Consider the following 16,971-nt stretch of genomic DNA (forward strand, 5'->3'; position numbering starts at 1 on the left):
GGCATTCAGTATATAGCCAAGATGTGAATAAGATCGATAGGGAGGGCCCGGCGGCGTGGCCTAGCAGCTAAAGTCCTTGCCTTGAAAGCCCCGGGATCCCATATGGGCGCCGGTTCTAATCCCGGCAGCTCCACTTCCCATCCAGCTCCCTGCTTGTGGCCTGGGAAAGCAGTGGAGGACGGCCCAATGCATTGGGACCCTGCACCCGCGTGGGAGACCCGGAAGAGGTACCTGGTTCCTGGCTTCGGATCGGCGCAGCACCGGTCCATTGCAGCTCACTTGGGGAGTGAATCATCGGGTGGAAGATCTTCCTCTCTGTCTCTCCTCCTCTCTGTATATCTGACTTTGTAATCAAATAAACAAATCTTTTTTTTTTTTTTTTAGATTTATTTTATTTTTATTACAAAGTCAGATATACTGAGAGGAGGAGAGATAGAGAGGAAGTGGAGCTGCCGGGATTAGAACCAGCGGCCATATGGGATCAAGGCGAGGACCTTAGCCACTAGGCCACGCCGCCAAGCCCCAAATAAATAAATCTTAAAAAAAAAAAAAAAAGATCCATAGGGAACACATTTCCTGACCAGAGATTCCACAAAAAGGCACCCTGCGAGTCAAGGTTAAAGAGAAAAGATACCTTCTTTAACCAAGCCTTGTCTTTCACTGGCTACCATGTGATAATGAGGAAAATCTTGACTGGATGTCTCTTTCTTTGACAACAACTCCACAGTCATCCAAGCAGTGTGGAATCAAGAGCTCAGGGAATTCTAGAACCAATTCTTCAGTCCTGTCAAATGCAGCCGTGCTTCAACGAACCTCACAGGACTGTAACGTCAAGCTCCTTCACTGAGGGAACATTTCAAACCTTTGGGCTGAGCAAGCATGCATTCACTTAGCATCTGTTTTGACTGACTGAGAGATGAGTTTTAATTTGAGTTGCAGTAATCAGATTTTGTTCTGATTTCCATCTGTTTCCTGCTCATATCCTCTGAATAAGAACTCCTCTCAAAACTGCTTAGAGGGGGGTGGAGGGCAAGAAGGGGCTGGGCTGTCTGAGAAGCCCCCGCATCCACTTTGCAACCACAGGGGACCTTATCACCACCAAGGTTCAGAGTGGACTGCATGCCTGTGAGGTGCTCCTGTTTAGAAACAGGAAGCTAGCTCTGTTGAGAGGTGATTTGGTGTGGTCTTCTTGAAGCTCAGATGCTTGAAAACTTGAGTGTCAGCAAATCCATCCTTCTACAATTGAAGGACATATTGAACAGGAATGAGTAAGTGCTGGATGTGGTGGTTTGGGATTTTCCTGGTGCCCTCCTCACTGTGGAGCACTGGAACCCTTTCAGTGCACACACGTCCTTCCTAACCAAGTGAGTTCCTCTTCTATTTTCCATGCCTTTGTGTTTCGATCTTTCCTACCCCCTCCCCTTTTCTTTTCTTTTTTTTTAAAGTTTATTTTTTTATTATTGCAAAGTCAGATATACAGAGAGGAGGAGAGACAGAGAGGAAGATCTTCCATCCAATCATTCACTCCCCAGTGACTGCAACGGCCAGTGCTGCACCTATCCGAAGCCGGGAGTCAGAAACCTCCTCCAGGTCTCCCACGTGGGTGCAGGGTCCAAAGGCTTTGGGCCGTCCTCAACTGCTTTCCCAGGCCACAAGCAGGGAGCTGGATGGAAAGTGGAGCTGCCGGGATTAGAACCAGCGCCCATATGGGATCCCGGGGCTTTCAAGGTGAGGATTTAGCTGCTAGGCCACGCCGCCGGGGGTGGGGGTGGGGTAGTCTCCCCTTTTTTTAACACATTCCTACTTGAACTTCCTGGACCTGAATTCTTCACAGAACAGAATGTTTGGAATCCAAGGAATTCCTGCCCTGCTGCATGGTATAGAGTGTTCCATTTTGTTTTATTTTTTCCACTAACCAGAGACCAAACCACCACCTGAAGCCACCTCAACCCTAAGCACCCAAGGCCAACATTATATACTGAGTATCGTATCGTTTTTTACTGAGCCCAGACAGAGCCTCAGAACCTGTCACAATACTGCACTTGAAACAGCAGTGAACACTCCGCTGTAACTGGTAGATTGGGAAATTTGCATGTCATCCCAGCCCCCACCTCATGGCTACCTAATGAAGGTGGTTTGAGATGTAGTTAGCCCTAGTGGGAGAATGACAGGCTTACACAGTTAAGGCTTTCATTGACTGGCACGGACAGTACTGTAACTGGGAGGAGGTCGCTTCCCACTACCTTTTTAGTCTCCAACTCTAAAGGAATAATCACCCATCACTGACAGATCAAATTCCAAAATGGCTCTTCATTTCCATCATGTATGTTGAATGGATGTGTTCCTCCCCCACCTTTTAAAAAAAAGGAGTCCCAGTTACTTGTCTCCTCCTCTGACTGAGACCAATGGACCAAAAGCAGTGTGACAGTCTTTTCAAGATGACTTGCACCATTAGCATGAACTTAGTGCCTTCTCACACGGCATTTTTCTTCTTGACTGATTTTATAGAACAACTGTGCTAGTAGACCCTCACCACCAGTAGTAGCAATCTCACAGCTTGGACACATTAGAATTGTATTAGCAGGCTTGTTTGCATGTTACAACCAATACTACAGATGCCTGTTCACACTGGAATGAACTAAGCTGCTTAGTGGAGGAAACTTGTGGAACCTGGAGTTTATCTCAGGCACAGGGGCAGAAGCCAGGAGCTCTAAAATCCCTGCCCTGACAAGTAGGGTGACCCTCAAAGAGTCAGGTCTGTTTTGGCAGACATTCGCGTACCCAGCCAGAAGTCGATGGCAAGGCCACTGGAAGGAGGCTTCTGGCAGAATTCCAGGCCTGTGCTTCAGGGTCACTGCGTAGCAGAGGGGATCACTGGCTCCTGGCTCCAAGCAGCTGTCCAGTGGCCCGGTGAGCAGGTGTCCCAGTGGTCGTAAGGCAGGTGAAACCCCAAAGTGGTCAAGCTATGAGATGTCCCATATTGCCCATATCACCCCAGTGGCACTGTGCCTCCTGGGGGACCACTTCCCATCTTCTTTGACTCTTTCATTACAATAACATGATTTGGAACCAAAGGATATCCTTTTTCTGAACTCCCTCATCTGTCTACCTTGTTCTGTGCTGAGTTCCCTTCGCCTATGCAGTTTTCTGATGCTAGCTCCCCCTCTGTAATGCACAGCAGTGGGATCAAGAATGTCTACCAAAGCAAAGAAATGCATGGAATTAAATGAAACATGTACTGCACCATTTGCTGGTCCTGTCTTTCACTCAGGTACAGCTACTGGTCCTGAGAGCAGGTCTTGGTCTTCATCAGAGCATTAGGTAAAGTTAGACTTCACATGACCGTGTTTCCCATAGCACTAGGGAAAGCCACTTCCTGTGGTCCTTGAGTTTCAGACACAACCACCAAAGGGGCAGCCATCATTTTCCTTTTGTGATCACTTCTTGGGCATGTTATAAAAAGCCTAGGCAGGAAGCCTGCTTCTTCCCTAAGCATGCTTGCTCTCCATTGTGTAGAGACTCCACCAAAAAGGGAGCACACAGAAGAGAAAGGAAAATTACAATCTGAAATGATTTGGGGAAGAGGAGGCCTACTAACAGTTCAAAGCTCAAAGACTCTTTTGGGTTGTGATTTTTTTTTTTAGGCAATCCAGATCCCCACTGGCAAGAGCAACTCAAAGGTAATTACATGTACAAACAAGCACTGATATTTATTTACAGAACACTCATTTCCATGTATTTGGGCCACTGCTTTGCCTAGAAATTCACAGCCAATGAGGCACATTGTTGCAAAGTTATAGAGGAGGAGAAAGACACATCTACGGATCTGGAAAAAGGGGCAAAGGACACAAATTTTACAGTGTGGAAGATTCCCTTGCTTTTCCTCCCCACCTCCAGAACACTGAGACCCACAGATTTCAAAGACCACTGGGCTCCCTTCCCACCCTCATGCTTATAATCAATGTTTCTTTGAAAGAAACCATAGGACTAGTTAGGAGCCCATTTTTCCTGTGGAAGATTTATGTACAATCAGAGGCCCAGATGAAAGCCACGGCAGATGATGCCCTGCAGATGATGCCCAAGAGCAATGGCACTGGAAATCCTGAGCTTCTATAGAGGACTGGACCAGGAGAGCTGGTTAGGGTGGGTGCCAGCGACCATGTGCCCTCTGGAACAACCCAGGTCTGTGCCCAATGCCATACTGCAACCACAAGAAACAATAATCATGGGCCCAGCGGCGTGGCCTAGTGGCTGAAGTCCTCACCTTGAAAGCCCCGGAATCCCATATGGGCACCAGTTCTAATCCCGGCAGCTCCACTTCCCATCCAGCTCCCTGCTTGTGGCCTGGGAAAGCAGTTGAGGACGGCCCAAAGCCTTGGGACCCTGCACCCGCGTGGGAGACCTGGAGGAAGAGGTTCCAGGTTCCGGCATCGGATTGGCGCAGTACCGGCCGTTGTGCTCACTTGGGGAGTGAATCATCGGACGGAAGATCTTCTCTATCTCTGTCTCTCCTCCTCTCTGTATATCTGACTTTGTAATAAAAACAAATAAATCTTAAAAAAAAAAAATAATAATCAAAATGCAACAAAGTAATGAGTCCAGTTTTCCTCATTGCATTGTAAGATAGAATACAAATACAAATTAATCCTAAATTATTTCTAGGAAATCACATAATGAAAAACATTCCCAGGGCTACACTGCCTGATAGCCTAAGGTACTGAATCCATTCTCCTTGACAGGACACAGAAGGCAGTCTCACACAGAACTAACAGATTAAATAATGTACATATTCAGGTGACTCAAGGGCTATACCCAGATGGGTAAGAATTTCTCCACAACACACGCACAGACATAGCATTTGTTCCATTCATATTTAATAGTCTGTTGGTATTCTGCTTAATTGTCAGAACATGCAACCATAAGATTTGACATACACAGTGACATCAGTGCATCTGAACACAGGAGCATCAGGGAAACCATTGTGCACTAGCGTGGGAAGCCCTAGGCAGCTCCTCAGCTTATTTCCCTTGGCTTATGGAAGAGGTAGATCATCAACAAAAAAGGACAAAAGAAACATTCTGTCAGAGACTAACAGAAGACGTTGAGCACTGTCAGTGGTGTGAGCCATGTGTCATTACTGAAGCCAACAGCATCCACCGGGCTTAACAGAACCTGTCACTGCTGCCTGTCACTTGGCAAAACAGGCAGCCTGGACAATCAGAAGTTTCTCCCAAGGCAGCTCAAAGGTAGGCAGGAAACACTTGTGAGTTCTTAGCTGGTCAAAACCCCACAGAAACAGGATTTCTAGGAGGCTATCCATTTTGCAGTGTCCTGCTAACCCAGGGCTGCTTCCAGAACCTGATACAATCCATCATCCAGGGTAGACTGCCATGATGAGTCACTGCACACAGATGAACAGTGTCCAAACTACCTATGGAGGATGACTGATGGAACAATGAGGGGCTGTAGACAAGTGCACCCATTCTACAAACGTGCCTTAGAGTCCAAGTACAAGGCAGGCAGAAAACCCCGATCACGTGACTTTTCTATTATTTATATGATTAGCACTGCTTGCTTCATTCAATTGCAGGTGTTTCTGGCTAAATCTTTTGATGAGGGTTCCGGGAACCAAGGCTACCAAGGCAATGGCCAGCAGCTTAAAGACTGTTTCCCAGGAGAAGAGCGCATCCAGGGAGGTTAAGGTTGACAGGATAGAGCCTGTCTGCACACAGATGAAATTGTATGGGATCAAACCTGCAAGAAGAAAATGGGAAAGAGCCTGTTACTGGAGGAAGGAAAATGGGTAAGATAACATTTGCAAAGTGTCATAAGGAATTCAGAAAAGTTACTCCATTTTGTTGGCCTGACTCCTGACCCCTAAATAGATGACTTTTTTCCCTTTTTTCCTTTTCCGATCTCTTTCCTCCTTTCCTCATTTCCCAGGTACAAGCAAACACTTTCAGATGCTTTATACAGATATAAACAGGCTACATGAAAAAAAAAGTTTAAAATAGGGGGGCACAGTGTGGTAACCCAATGGCTAAAGTCCTTGCCTTGCATGCAGCCGGATCCCATATGGGCACCAGTTCTAATCCCGGCAGCTCCACGTCCCATCCAGCTCCGTTTATGGCCTGGGAAAGCAGTAGAGGACAGCCCAAAGCCTTGGGACCCTGTTCTCGCTTGGGAGACTTGGAGGAAGCTCCTGGCTCCTGGCTTCAGATTCACTCAGCTCCAGCTGTTGCAGCTGCTTGGGGAGTAAAATCAACAGATAGAGGATCTTTGTCTATCTCTCCTCTGTAAAATCTGACTTTCCAATAAAAATAAATAAATCTTAAAAAAAAAAGTTTAAAATAGGCACACTGGATTGGGGCACTGTCTGGAATGCCTGCATCTCATATCAAAGTGCTAGTTCAAATCCTGGCACCTCCACTAATGATCCAGCTTCCTGCTAATGCACCTGATAAGAGCCCGGGTCCCTCCCATACATGGGAGGCTGGCAGAGTTCCTGGCTGCTGTTTTTGACCTGGCTGTTGCGGGCATTTGGGTTACGAACCAATGAACACAAGATGTCTTTCTTTCTGTCATTCTCCAACTCTCTCCCATTTCTGTTATTCTGCCTTTTGAATGAATAAATAAATCTCTAAGTTTTTTTTCTTTTTTTAAAGATTTATTTATTTTATTACAAAGTCAGATATACAGAGAGGAGAGACAGAGAGGAAGATCTTCCGTCTGATGGTTCACTCCCCAAGCAGCCACTACGGCTGGAGCTGAGCCAATCTGAAGCCAGGAGCCAGGAGCCTTTTCCAGGTCTCCCACGCGGGTGCAGGGTATCAAAGCCTTGGGCCGTCCTCGACTGCCTTCCCAGGCCACAAGCAGAGAGCTGAATGGGAAGTGGAGCTGCCGGGATTAGAACCAGTGCCCATATGGGATCCCAGGCGTGCAAGGCGAGGACTTTAACCATTACACTACTGTGCTGGGCCCCAACATTTTTTTAATAGGAAAAAACAAAATTGTGCAGAAAACTAAGATAAGCCACAGAGCACCGTAAGTACAAAAACATACAAGATTCACTCATTTGCTAAATGTGAGCTCCAAATTTGGTTTTGAAAACTAAATAGGCAAAGTACACAGAAAAGCACCATCTTTGAGATTTACAGTATGCAAAAAAAAATGTTTTTTAAAATTTCTTAAAAGTATTACTTTGAATTCTGTTGACAGTCCCTTGGTGTAAACACATTCTCAGGCTCTATCCCAGAGATTCTGGTTAGCTGGGTTTGGGCCAGGAACATGCATGTTTTAAAGGCCTCTCCCCAAACTTACCCTTGAGTCTCTAATAGGCTAAGATCCCTGATAATGCATCTTTCTGTAGCAGAGGAAGACTGTAAAAGATGACAGACACAGAGTGCTCAAGGTCACACAGCCTGGCAGCCCGCAATCTCCGGAGTCTTCCCAAGCATCAAGCTGTTAGCGCCCATTAATCAACCGAGGGGCAGAGGCACTGTGTCTGCAAGAGGATGGGAGCAGAAGTGCCTGCGGCAGATCTTGCTTCGATGTAAATTCCCCATCTCTCAGGCATTCCCTATTAATAGCAGCTACTCAGCCACAGATTTATACCTGACCTAGAAGCCGAGAATGTCTTTCCTTCCAGGCTTTAAAGAAGGGTTAAAAGAAGGTGATCCTTGCTGTAGGCCTAAAGAAGAGGGTGTTTTATTTCTAACACAAATCGTCTCCAGTGTTATGAGATGCTAGCACCATAGCATCTGTCAAAGGCACTCTAAGGCCCACGTTTTGAGAAACAGTGCTGTGGTTGCAGACTCTTTGGCTGAGTGGCTCACTGAGGCTAAGTGACTTTCTGAAGGCTGTTTACTTGTCCAAGGCACGGAGAGATTTTGGAAGTCAACTGGGTGGCCTGCCGGTTCTTGTTTCCAGCAGAACCCCTTCTGGTGACTATAAGCTAAATACCTGGGTGGCCTGCAAGTCCCAGCCAGAGATGATGATTTTGTTGATGCATTGTGTGGCCCTAACATAGGAGTTGCTAAAAGTGCCTGTGTTTTTTTTAAAGATTTATTTATTTTGGGGCCCGGCGGCGTGGCCTAGCGGCTAAAGTCCTCGCCTTGAAAGCCCCGGGATCCCATATGGGCACCGGTTCTATTCCCAGCAGCTCCACTTCCCATCCAGCTCCCTGCTTGTGGCCTGGGAAAGCAGTTGAGGACGGCCCAATGCATTGGGACCCTGCACCCATGTGGGAGACCTGGAAGAGGTTCCTGGTTCCCGGCATTGGATTGGCGCGCACCGGCCTGTTGCGGCTCACTTGGGGAGTGAATCATCGGATGGAAGATCTTCCTCTTTCTCAATCCGCCTCTGTATATCTGACTTGGCAATAAAAAATAAATAAATTTTTTTTTTTTAAAGATTTTATTATTTTTATTGGAAAGCCGGATATACAGAGAGGAGGAGAGAGAGAGGAAGATCTTCCATCCTATGATTCACTCCCCAAGTGACCACAACAGCCGGTGCTGTGCCGATCTGGAGCCAGGAGCCAGGAACTTCCTCCATGTCTCCCACGTGGTTGCAGGATCCAAAGGCTTTGGGCCGTCCTCAACTGCTTTCCCAGCCCACAAGCAGGGAGCTTGTGGATGGGACAAGGATGGGGCGTGGAGCTGCCGGGATTAGAACAGGCGCCCATATGGGATCCCGGCGCATTCAAGGCAAGGACTTTAGCTGCTAGGCCAGGGCGCCGGGCCTGCCTGTGTAGTTTTTAACAGTAATGTTGGAGAGCCACTATCTAAGCACTGAATTAAAAAGTGCATTCTCAGATCCCACCCCCAAGATTGTGATTCAGCAGGTGTGGAGCAGGCCCCAGAATCCAGATTCTCAGCAAGACCCTGACCTTGCTGCCAGGTTGGCAAAAGCAGCCCAAGCCCCACATTTTGAGAAACTGCTCTACTCTCAGCCTATAGCTCGCTGATGATCATGCTATTGCCACAACGTGTCAGCTGTTCCTAAGTCACAGCTTAATAAAAACAGGGGCCAAGGCCACACAGGATGTCCCTGGCTCTGCTCCTTTCAGTACCCATCCAAGTCTCACGGCCTCCTAGCCTCCCTCCAGCCCTGCTCCTCCTGCCAGCACTTAATGAGCACTTACTATGGCCCAGCTGTGGGCTTTACATAGACTATCTCTTCTAACGCCGGTGCCAGGCAGGTGTGTGGCACCAAAACAGGCATGAATTACTGTGGTAACAATCTTCACTTATCCCAGAAGTGTTTTCATGTCAAACCTGAGTCATAAGGCTTTACTTTAGGTCACAAGGCTCAAAGGCGCCCCTCGTGAGCCTGTGTTGTGTTCTCAGAGGCAGCATGTGTCCAGGTGGCTGATGCACAGCCAGCACCCCCAATGGCTCAGCTCTGCACACTCCAGCTCCCCGCACCAGCATCTTACCCATAAGAACCGAGAGGAAGAACTGCACAATAGGGATGTTCAGAATTGGGGCCGAGAGGTTCAAGAACCAGTTTGGCGTCATGGGGAAAAGTCTCAAAAACAGCAAGAAAAAAAACAAGCTGTTTCGGTTTTCTTCTACCTGTGGGTAGAGAACACAAGACTGTGAAGAAGCAGAAAGGGTCCCCAGGGACTGAGGGCTTGCTGGTGCTGATACCCTAGACATTTCACATCTTCCCTTCCCAGCACTGTGTAGGTACTGAACTAAAAACTGGTACGATAGCTCAACTGGCTAATCCTCCACTTACAAGCACTAAGATTCCCATATAGGCGCTGGCTCATGAACCAGCTGCTCCAATTCCCATTCAGCTCCCTGCTCGTGGCCTGGGGAAAGCAGTAGAGGATGGCTCAAAGCCTTGGGACCCTACACCCTCATGGAACCCAGGCAGGGCAGAGCACTGTGGGAGACCCTGGTCCTCATTCCTCTCGGGGTCACAGGGCAATCCTCAGATGTGCGCACTGTCCTTACCTTCCTCTGCAGCAGGGCCACTTTATCAGGGAAGTAGGAGACCACCAGCTGTTTGCCAAAAATGCTGGAGAGCAGGTAGCAGCATGTGGCACCCACTGAGGTCAACACACAGCATAGCAAGAGGCCCAGCCATGGTCCAAACAAGGCACCAGCTAACACATTCTGCCAAGAAAACAAACTGTCAGTCAGGAAGTCATCCTGCTACCTTCCAGCTGCTTCATCCTACAGCCTACAAGCCCTCCCACCTCCTATGGTTTTCACCAGCCAAAACCCAACCCCCATTTGAAGGAGGTGAAGGAAAAGTCACAGCTTTTCCTTGAAATTCTTGGATCCCTGCAACCCACATGGCAGACCTGGACTGAGTTTCCAGTTCCTGGCTTCAACCTGACCCACCTCCAGCTGTTGTGATAGGAACCTGCATAACACCTACCATGTGCCAAGTGCTTGACTACATGTCTTCTGTATTCCTTACTACACCCCTGTGCCTTCTGCTACCCTTACTGTTTTCCTCATGAAAGAAGGTCTCATGGCCAACATGCCAGCAGAACTGGGCAGCACACCCAGGCTTGTGCACAGGGCCCCCACTGAGAAGCAGTGGGTCCTATCCCCTGAAGAGGGACAACAGACACGGGGCAACCCCAAACAGGTGACGTCTGAATCGACACCACAACCCACTTTCCTGCCTCTCCCAGCCTTGTCTGCTTTTATTCGTTTCCACTCAACAAACTGCTCAGGCAGATCCAGACTACTGCTAGGACAGAGCAAAGAGGCAGGGCAGGAGACAGGAGTGGGACAAAAGGAAGCTGTAGTGTTCCCTGCTCTGTTACAGAACCAGCAGATAGTGCCGAAGGCCACTGCAGGTGACCCCCTCTGCATCAAAACATCTCCTCCCTCACTCAGCTGCAGGGTGGGAATCTGCACTTTCCAGGTCAGCAAGGGGTGCGGAGGAGGGCAGGGCACTGACCAGGAAGCTGGAGCCAGGGATGGCAAAGGCCTGCTTATAGAGGTAGGCGCTGCAGAAGAGCAGGAACACGTAGACCTGGTGTTCCTTCCGGTACTCGCGAAGAACCTCAGAGAGCTCCCGCAGCTCAGCCAGGTCAGAAGGGAACCACAGTGACCTGGGGATTTGGAAAAGTGGATGAAAATCAGATGGCAGATGCTGGCACTGAGGGCTAATTCTGTCAAACTGTAGAACCATTTGGAAAGTGCATGATCCGGGTGTGGGTCCAGGAGGGAAAGAGTGGGTATCTCCTTCCTGGGTTATCACTCCCACTGGAGAACATGAAAACCAGGATGGGGCAGACCTGGCTGGACAGAACGGTACCCACTAGCATGTGCGTGGGCTGGATAGCGGGCCTGGTTGGGTTGAACTAGGTTTCAACACCCACTGACATGTAGGAAAACTGAATGGGATGTAGGACAGACTGGACTAGTCTGCTGTACATGCTGGCAAGCACAGGAACCAGGAGAGGGGGCTAACCTGGTGGCGGTTATTGTGGGTTGCTCCGACTAGGCTGCAACTCCCACTGGTTTGTGTGAGAGCCGAGTGTGTGCTGGGCAGAATCAGGCTGAACTGCAACACCCATTGGTTCGTGTGGAAGACAGGGCTGGAAACAGAACTGATCCAGCAATTGCAACCACTAGATGATCGGGGTGATGGACTGTGCCAGACCCTGTACTTGAAAGTACACACAAGAATCTGGTCTAGGATCACCTCAGGGGATCTCCCCAGCTGAACTGCTGGAGTCAGAACCCCAGCCATGAAGAGAAGTACAGGTTCCATGGTCTGACCAAGGAGTGCAAGTGTCAAAGCTTAGCCTCCTCAGAGGCTCAGATGGAGCAGTGGACAGCATATCCAGGTGCACATGGAGGATATGTCAATCCATCGGAAACCGCAGAGAACACCTGCTACCACAACAGGAGAAGGAGGACAGAACAAATTGATATCTACCCCAGCCATGTGTTGGCGGTGAAAATCTGGGCAAAAGGAGACTCTAAGCTGAACTATGTCAGCCAGTGGATTCTGCAGCGATTTCATCATGCTTGGAACGGCGAGATAGGCAGCAATTCAGAACTGTTGAATTATCAAAACCACTTGAGCAAGACCCTCGGAGCATGCCCCACATCAGGGTCGGGGTCGGGGTTGGGGGCTGGGTGGGGCTTCTCCCTTTACTTCCCCCTTTACCTCAGGTACAGAAAAAAATAATAATGTGGAAACAACAGCGTTACCCACCGTCTTGTAGCCTCCTTGAACCTTTGTGCCCTAATCAACCAAGATTGTCAAAATAATTTTTTAAAAATGTGGATAAAAAGAGGAAGCTCCATCAGGTGAGTACCTGAGAAAGCCCCTCACTAAGTGGGCTTTGCTCTGCTGTGCGCACACACATGGGCACGCACACACACAAGCACAAAGTGAGCAAGTGATGACAGGTGACTCACACAACACAGCAGGGGCTGACCAAGAGTTTGGAAGCAACAGACCTGGGCTGGCATCCCAACTCCACTACTTTGCAGTTGTGTGACCCTGGTCTAGCTCCTGAGCCTCAGTATAAAATCAGAGATTGGGGACAGGGAGAAGGGGAGCATCACGGTATAGCAGGCTAAGCCATCACCCATGGTGCCAGCATCCCAAATGGGCACTGGTTTGAGTCCTGGCTGCTCCACTTCTGCTCCAGCTCCCTGCTGATAGCCTGGGAAAGCAACAGAGCATGGTCCAAGTCCTTGGGCCTTGCACTCACACGGGGACCTAAAAGAAGTTCCTGGTTCCCAGGCTTTTGGACCATCCCGGCTCTGGCCACTGCAGCCATTTAGAGTGAGCCAGCAGCTGAAAGATTTTTCTCTGTGTCTTTCACTGTAACTCTTCCAAGTAAAGTAAATAAGCCTTTTTTTAAAAATTCGAAAAATAGGGCCCGGCGGCGTGGCCTAGCAGCTAAAGTCCTCGCCTTGAACACCCAGGATCCCATATGGGCGCCGGTTCTAATCCCGGCAGCTCCACTTCCCATCCAGCTCCCTTGTGGCCTGGGAAAGCAGTCAAGGACGGCCCAAAGCTTTGATACCCTGCACCTGTATGGGAGACCTGGAAGAGGGTCCAGGCTCCCGGCTTCGGATTGGTGCAGCACCGGCCCGTAGCGGCTCATCGTAGTGAATCATCAGACGGAAGATCTTCCTCTCTGTCTTTCCTCCTCTCTGTATATATGACTTTGTAATAAAAAAAAAAAAAAATCAAAAAACAAAATGGGAATCCAGTGCATCTGGTATATACCATATGAGCACAGATTTGAGTCCCGGCTGCTCCACTTCCAATCTAGCTCCATGAGAATGCTCTTGGGAAAGCAGTGGAAGATAGCCCCAATGTTTGGGCCCCTGCTACCCATGTGGGAGAACCAGAGCAAGCTCTTGGCTCCTGGCTTTACCATGTGAGGGGATGAACCAGGAAACTGAAAAATCTCAGTCTCGCCCTCTAACTGCATACCAAACAAAAACAAGTCCTTCAAAAATAATAATAAAATAAGAAGCTGGTATTGGGTGATCACCAAATTCCCCTTCAGCTCTTGGATATGAGGACCGATTTTAAGAGGCAAATGGATCCTTTCCAGGCAAGTACACCAAGTCCCTTCCTTTGGGTTTCCTCTCAAGGGTACACTCTGCCCTGCAAACCAAGAACAAGACCTCACTTGGCTCTCTACCTAGATTTTATCATTCACTAACAAGCGACTGGCAGATTTACGGGGAAAAGATCTCTATCCCACACGATAAACGCAATTTCTTGACAATGCTTCAGGCTGGAAACCCAGTCCACTCAGAGAGCCGGCTTGTTCACCCTCCTCATCTGGGGTTCAGTCATCTCTGAATCCCGTCCAAAGGTTACAGAGTAAAGGTCGCCTATTCTCTGCCAGCGAAACAGAGGGTGAACCCAGCAAGGATTAGTGACTCCCCTACCCCCACAACACACACACCTCTCTCTCAGGATGCATGCTGATCCACTCGCGCCGGCAGAGGAATACAGCCAAGCGCACACAGTAGTCCCAATGGGCAAATGCCAGGAAATGCCCCAAGCCAGGCACACACACACACACACACACACACTCCCACACACACGCGGCGCTCAGTGAAAACCGGCCAGGTCGGTATGGCCTGTCCCGTGGCCTGCCAGGAAGAGGGGGTGGGACCCATCGTGCCTTCTGGAAACGCTCATGTCCATTAAATCCCAACGCCACGCGGGCTGGGGCGGACGAGAGGGCGCCTGAGCGGCTGTGAGCGTCCCTCCCGCGGGTGACGGTCCGGGGTCAGGGGCGCACGGCGGGCTCGCGGGAAGGACCCCACGTCTCCCTCCACAAACCGCCTCAAAGGCACCACGCAGCCCACCCGACGCGCAGCCCGGCCCCGCCCCCGTAATCCCGGGGCCCCGGTCGGGCTCGGGCTTCCATCCCTTCCACGGTCAGAAGCCCAGAGCCCACCCCGGCCGCCACCCCGAATCTCCGTCCACCCCGCGGATCCTCCCGCGGACCCGCACCTCGACCAGAGGCAGCCGCGTCACGCACCTGCCTTCCGCCTCCTCCGCGTAGCCCCGGCTCGGCGTGCGCGGCAGCCGCGTCGACAGCAAGTACAGGGCGAAGGTGCAGGAGGCGAAGACCAGGAGGAGGCCGAGCAGCGGGCGCATGTCGGCGCCGCAGCCGCCAGCCGGATGCTATACACGCGTAGCAGCGGCCGCACCGGAGCCACGCCGCGTGCGGACCGAGCGGGCGGAGCGCGTTGGCCGACGGACAGGGGCGGGGCTTCCGCTCGCCCCGCCCCGCGCGCCGTGGCGTCACTGCGCCCTGGGTCGCGGGCGGCCTCGCGCTGTCGGCCTGCTTTCCCGCCCTTGGCATCGCTCCCGGGACAGAGCAGGCCTCGAGGGCCCGCCGCGCCGGGAGGAGACGGCTGTGTGGAGAGCCGCTGCCAACAGCGAGCTTGCCGTCCAGGGCTGCTGGCCGCCGGGGCCACGACCTGCTGCCTCACAAAGCAGATGTAGCGTGTGTGGAACCAGGGACTCCGGTCCAGGTCGATGCGACAGTCATAGCAGACACGGAAAAGATTAGGATGGGCTTTTCCTAACACAGTTCTGCACAACTATCCTACAAGGTGGGTATTTTTGTTTTTAACAGATGGAAAAAAAAAAAACAACGGATGTGTCAGGAAGGCTAACGGATACTCCCAAGAGAGCCAGGGAGAGAATCCCAGTCAAGCTGTGTCCAAAACTAGTGGTCCTCACACTGTGGTCCAGGGGGGTGGAGTGTGAGCGGCTAGGACCTCTGCCAGCACAGGAGGCCCAGGTGAGGCACCAGAGGCCAGTTTCAGGGGAGCCCAAGGTGTGTTAGAAACGACGGAGAAGCCGAGCACACAGCAGAGAGCCCTGAAAGGCAGGCCAAGGAGTTGGATTTTTTCTTTTTTTATGTTGGTGAGCCACCTGCAGAGGAGTTTGAGAGTTGCTCCTTGAGTTCCAACTATCCCCATGAGAAAAGGGATGTGACAGAGCCAGGACCAAAGCAGTGGGAAAGGAGAGAGGAAGATGGGCTGCCTGGTGTGGGGGAAGGAGTTGAATTGTTAGGCCCGGGGAAGTGCTTAAATGGACGATGGGACAGGGAGAATCTCCAAGTGTGCGAAGCAGACCATGTCTTTGTCACATGATTCCCAGCACCTCCAGGGCCAAATCCGGGGCACTGGGCACCCTGCAGGTATACAACATTATAATGATTCCATATCCAAGAATTTAAACCTGGAATAATGCCTATAGAGGAACAAAGATGTTCAGCTTTGCTTGGGTGCTGAGAGATTGAGAACAACCTAAATCCGTCATGTTCAGAGTGCTAGACTGATTATAGTCTATTCAAAAGCGAAGTATTAGGTCGTTTCCTAAAAGTAGGAGTCAATTCTAAATATCCTGACATAGCACAGTTGCCAGATTGATAGGGTAAAAATCAAGTGAGCAACTTGCAGTGTTAGAGAGTCTACTCTAACACTTTTTGTAAGAAGAAAAAAAAAGGATATCTTTTCAAAACATTGAAATATTCCTGAATGAAATTATTCAAATTCTGGCATTTGGGTCAGAATGAAGAATGGGACCAGGGTTTAGTAGGTAAGGGTACAGATAGAAGAAGATTGGCTGTGAGGTCATCATTGTGAACCCAGGTGATGGACATCTGGACTTCATCAGGTGCATTTCAATTTAAAATTTCAGTTTAATAGCTTGGAGAGAAATTGTTGCAGACTCCATTCCAGCTGAATACACGCTGTGTTTATTTGTACATTTGACACTACTCTGCCTTTCCTCTGGCAGGCTTCTGTGCCTGACAAATTCCTAGTCTTCATTCAACACACAGGACAATCGTCACCTCTCTTGAGAAGCCTTCTCTAGTTGTGACAGTTAGAAAAGACACCTCTTTTATGGCATAGCCACTGTCTGTGATGCTGGCATCCAATATCTGTACCAGTTCAAGACCCAACTGCTCCACTTCTGACCCAGCTCCCTACTGTTGTGCCTGATGGCCCAAGTGCCTGGGAGACCTGGGAGAAGCGCCAGCCTTCTGGCTGCAGTTTGGCCCAGCCATTTGGGGAAGTGGACCAGCAGATTAAGGACATATATCTCTGCTCCTCTTTCTCTTTCAAATAAATAAACATAGGGGTTTTTTTTGAAGGTACTCTTCGTGCTTCAGGCCCCCCAGGATATGTTGCAAATACATGCTCCAGGGTCTGCCAAGTAGGCAATGAACATTCCCGTAACAGAGACAATGACCCCTCTATCTTTTGTCTATCCCAACCCTAAACCCTGTGTTTATCTTGCAGTTTGTACTTAATAATAACTGTGAATGAATGGATCAAACCTAGTGAATAAAATGAGTCGTTTGGTTTTGTAATGTTGTCTTTTAGAGGTCAAAGGATGTCGGAGGGATGGTGAGTGAGGAACCACATCTCTGAGTCTGGACCAGGAGAGTGCTGGTGCAGGTCTAGAGTAGGGAACAAGAAGGCA

At 49.8% G+C, this 16,971-nt stretch overlaps 2 protein-coding genes across 2 annotated transcripts in view; one reads left to right on the forward strand and one right to left on the reverse strand.

Moving 5' to 3' along the window:
• Nucleotides 1–4,852: 4,852 nt before the first annotated feature.
• TMEM41A (transmembrane protein 41A) lies at nt 4,853–14,656 on the reverse strand. Its single transcript, XM_004578218.3, has 5 exons — nt 14,507–14,656; nt 10,930–11,083; nt 9,966–10,127; nt 9,440–9,578; nt 4,853–5,754 (listed from the first exon to the last, which is right to left on the reverse strand). Exons 1-5 carry the CDS (start codon nt 14,623–14,625, stop codon nt 5,534–5,536), a joined length of 795 nt encoding a protein of 264 aa, XP_004578275.1. The 5' UTR covers nt 14,626–14,656; the 3' UTR covers nt 4,853–5,533.
• Nucleotides 14,657–14,800: 144 nt separating this feature from the next.
• SENP2 (SUMO specific peptidase 2) overlaps nt 14,801–16,971 on the forward strand; it is a 102,547-nt gene continuing 100,376 nt past the window's right edge. Inside the window, exon 1 of the mRNA XM_058662185.1 lies at nt 14,801–15,086. The gene's annotated coding sequence lies outside the window, so the exon portion shown is untranslated. The remainder of the gene's footprint in view (nt 15,087–16,971) is intronic.

This window comes from Ochotona princeps, chromosome 3 (genome assembly GCF_030435755.1).
Source record: "Ochotona princeps isolate mOchPri1 chromosome 3, mOchPri1.hap1, whole genome shotgun sequence".
NCBI classification, from domain to species: Eukaryota; Metazoa; Chordata; class Mammalia; order Lagomorpha; family Ochotonidae; genus Ochotona; species Ochotona princeps.

Excerpts from the sequence above, each read along its gene's own strand:
- TMEM41A (XM_004578218.3), bottom strand. The coding sequence starts at position 14,625 with ATGCGCCCGCTGCTCGGCCTCCTCCTGGTCTTCGCCTCCTGCACCTTC. Across the intron at positions 10,128-10,929 it reads TCCCTGGCTCCAGCTTCCTG|AATGTGTTAGCTGGTGCCTT; the intron begins GTCAGTGCCCTG and ends TTTTCTTGGCAG. Across the intron at positions 9,579-9,965 it reads TGGCCCTGCTGCAGAGGAAG|GTAGAAGAAAACCGAAACAG; the intron begins GTAAGGACAGTG and ends CTCTACCCACAG.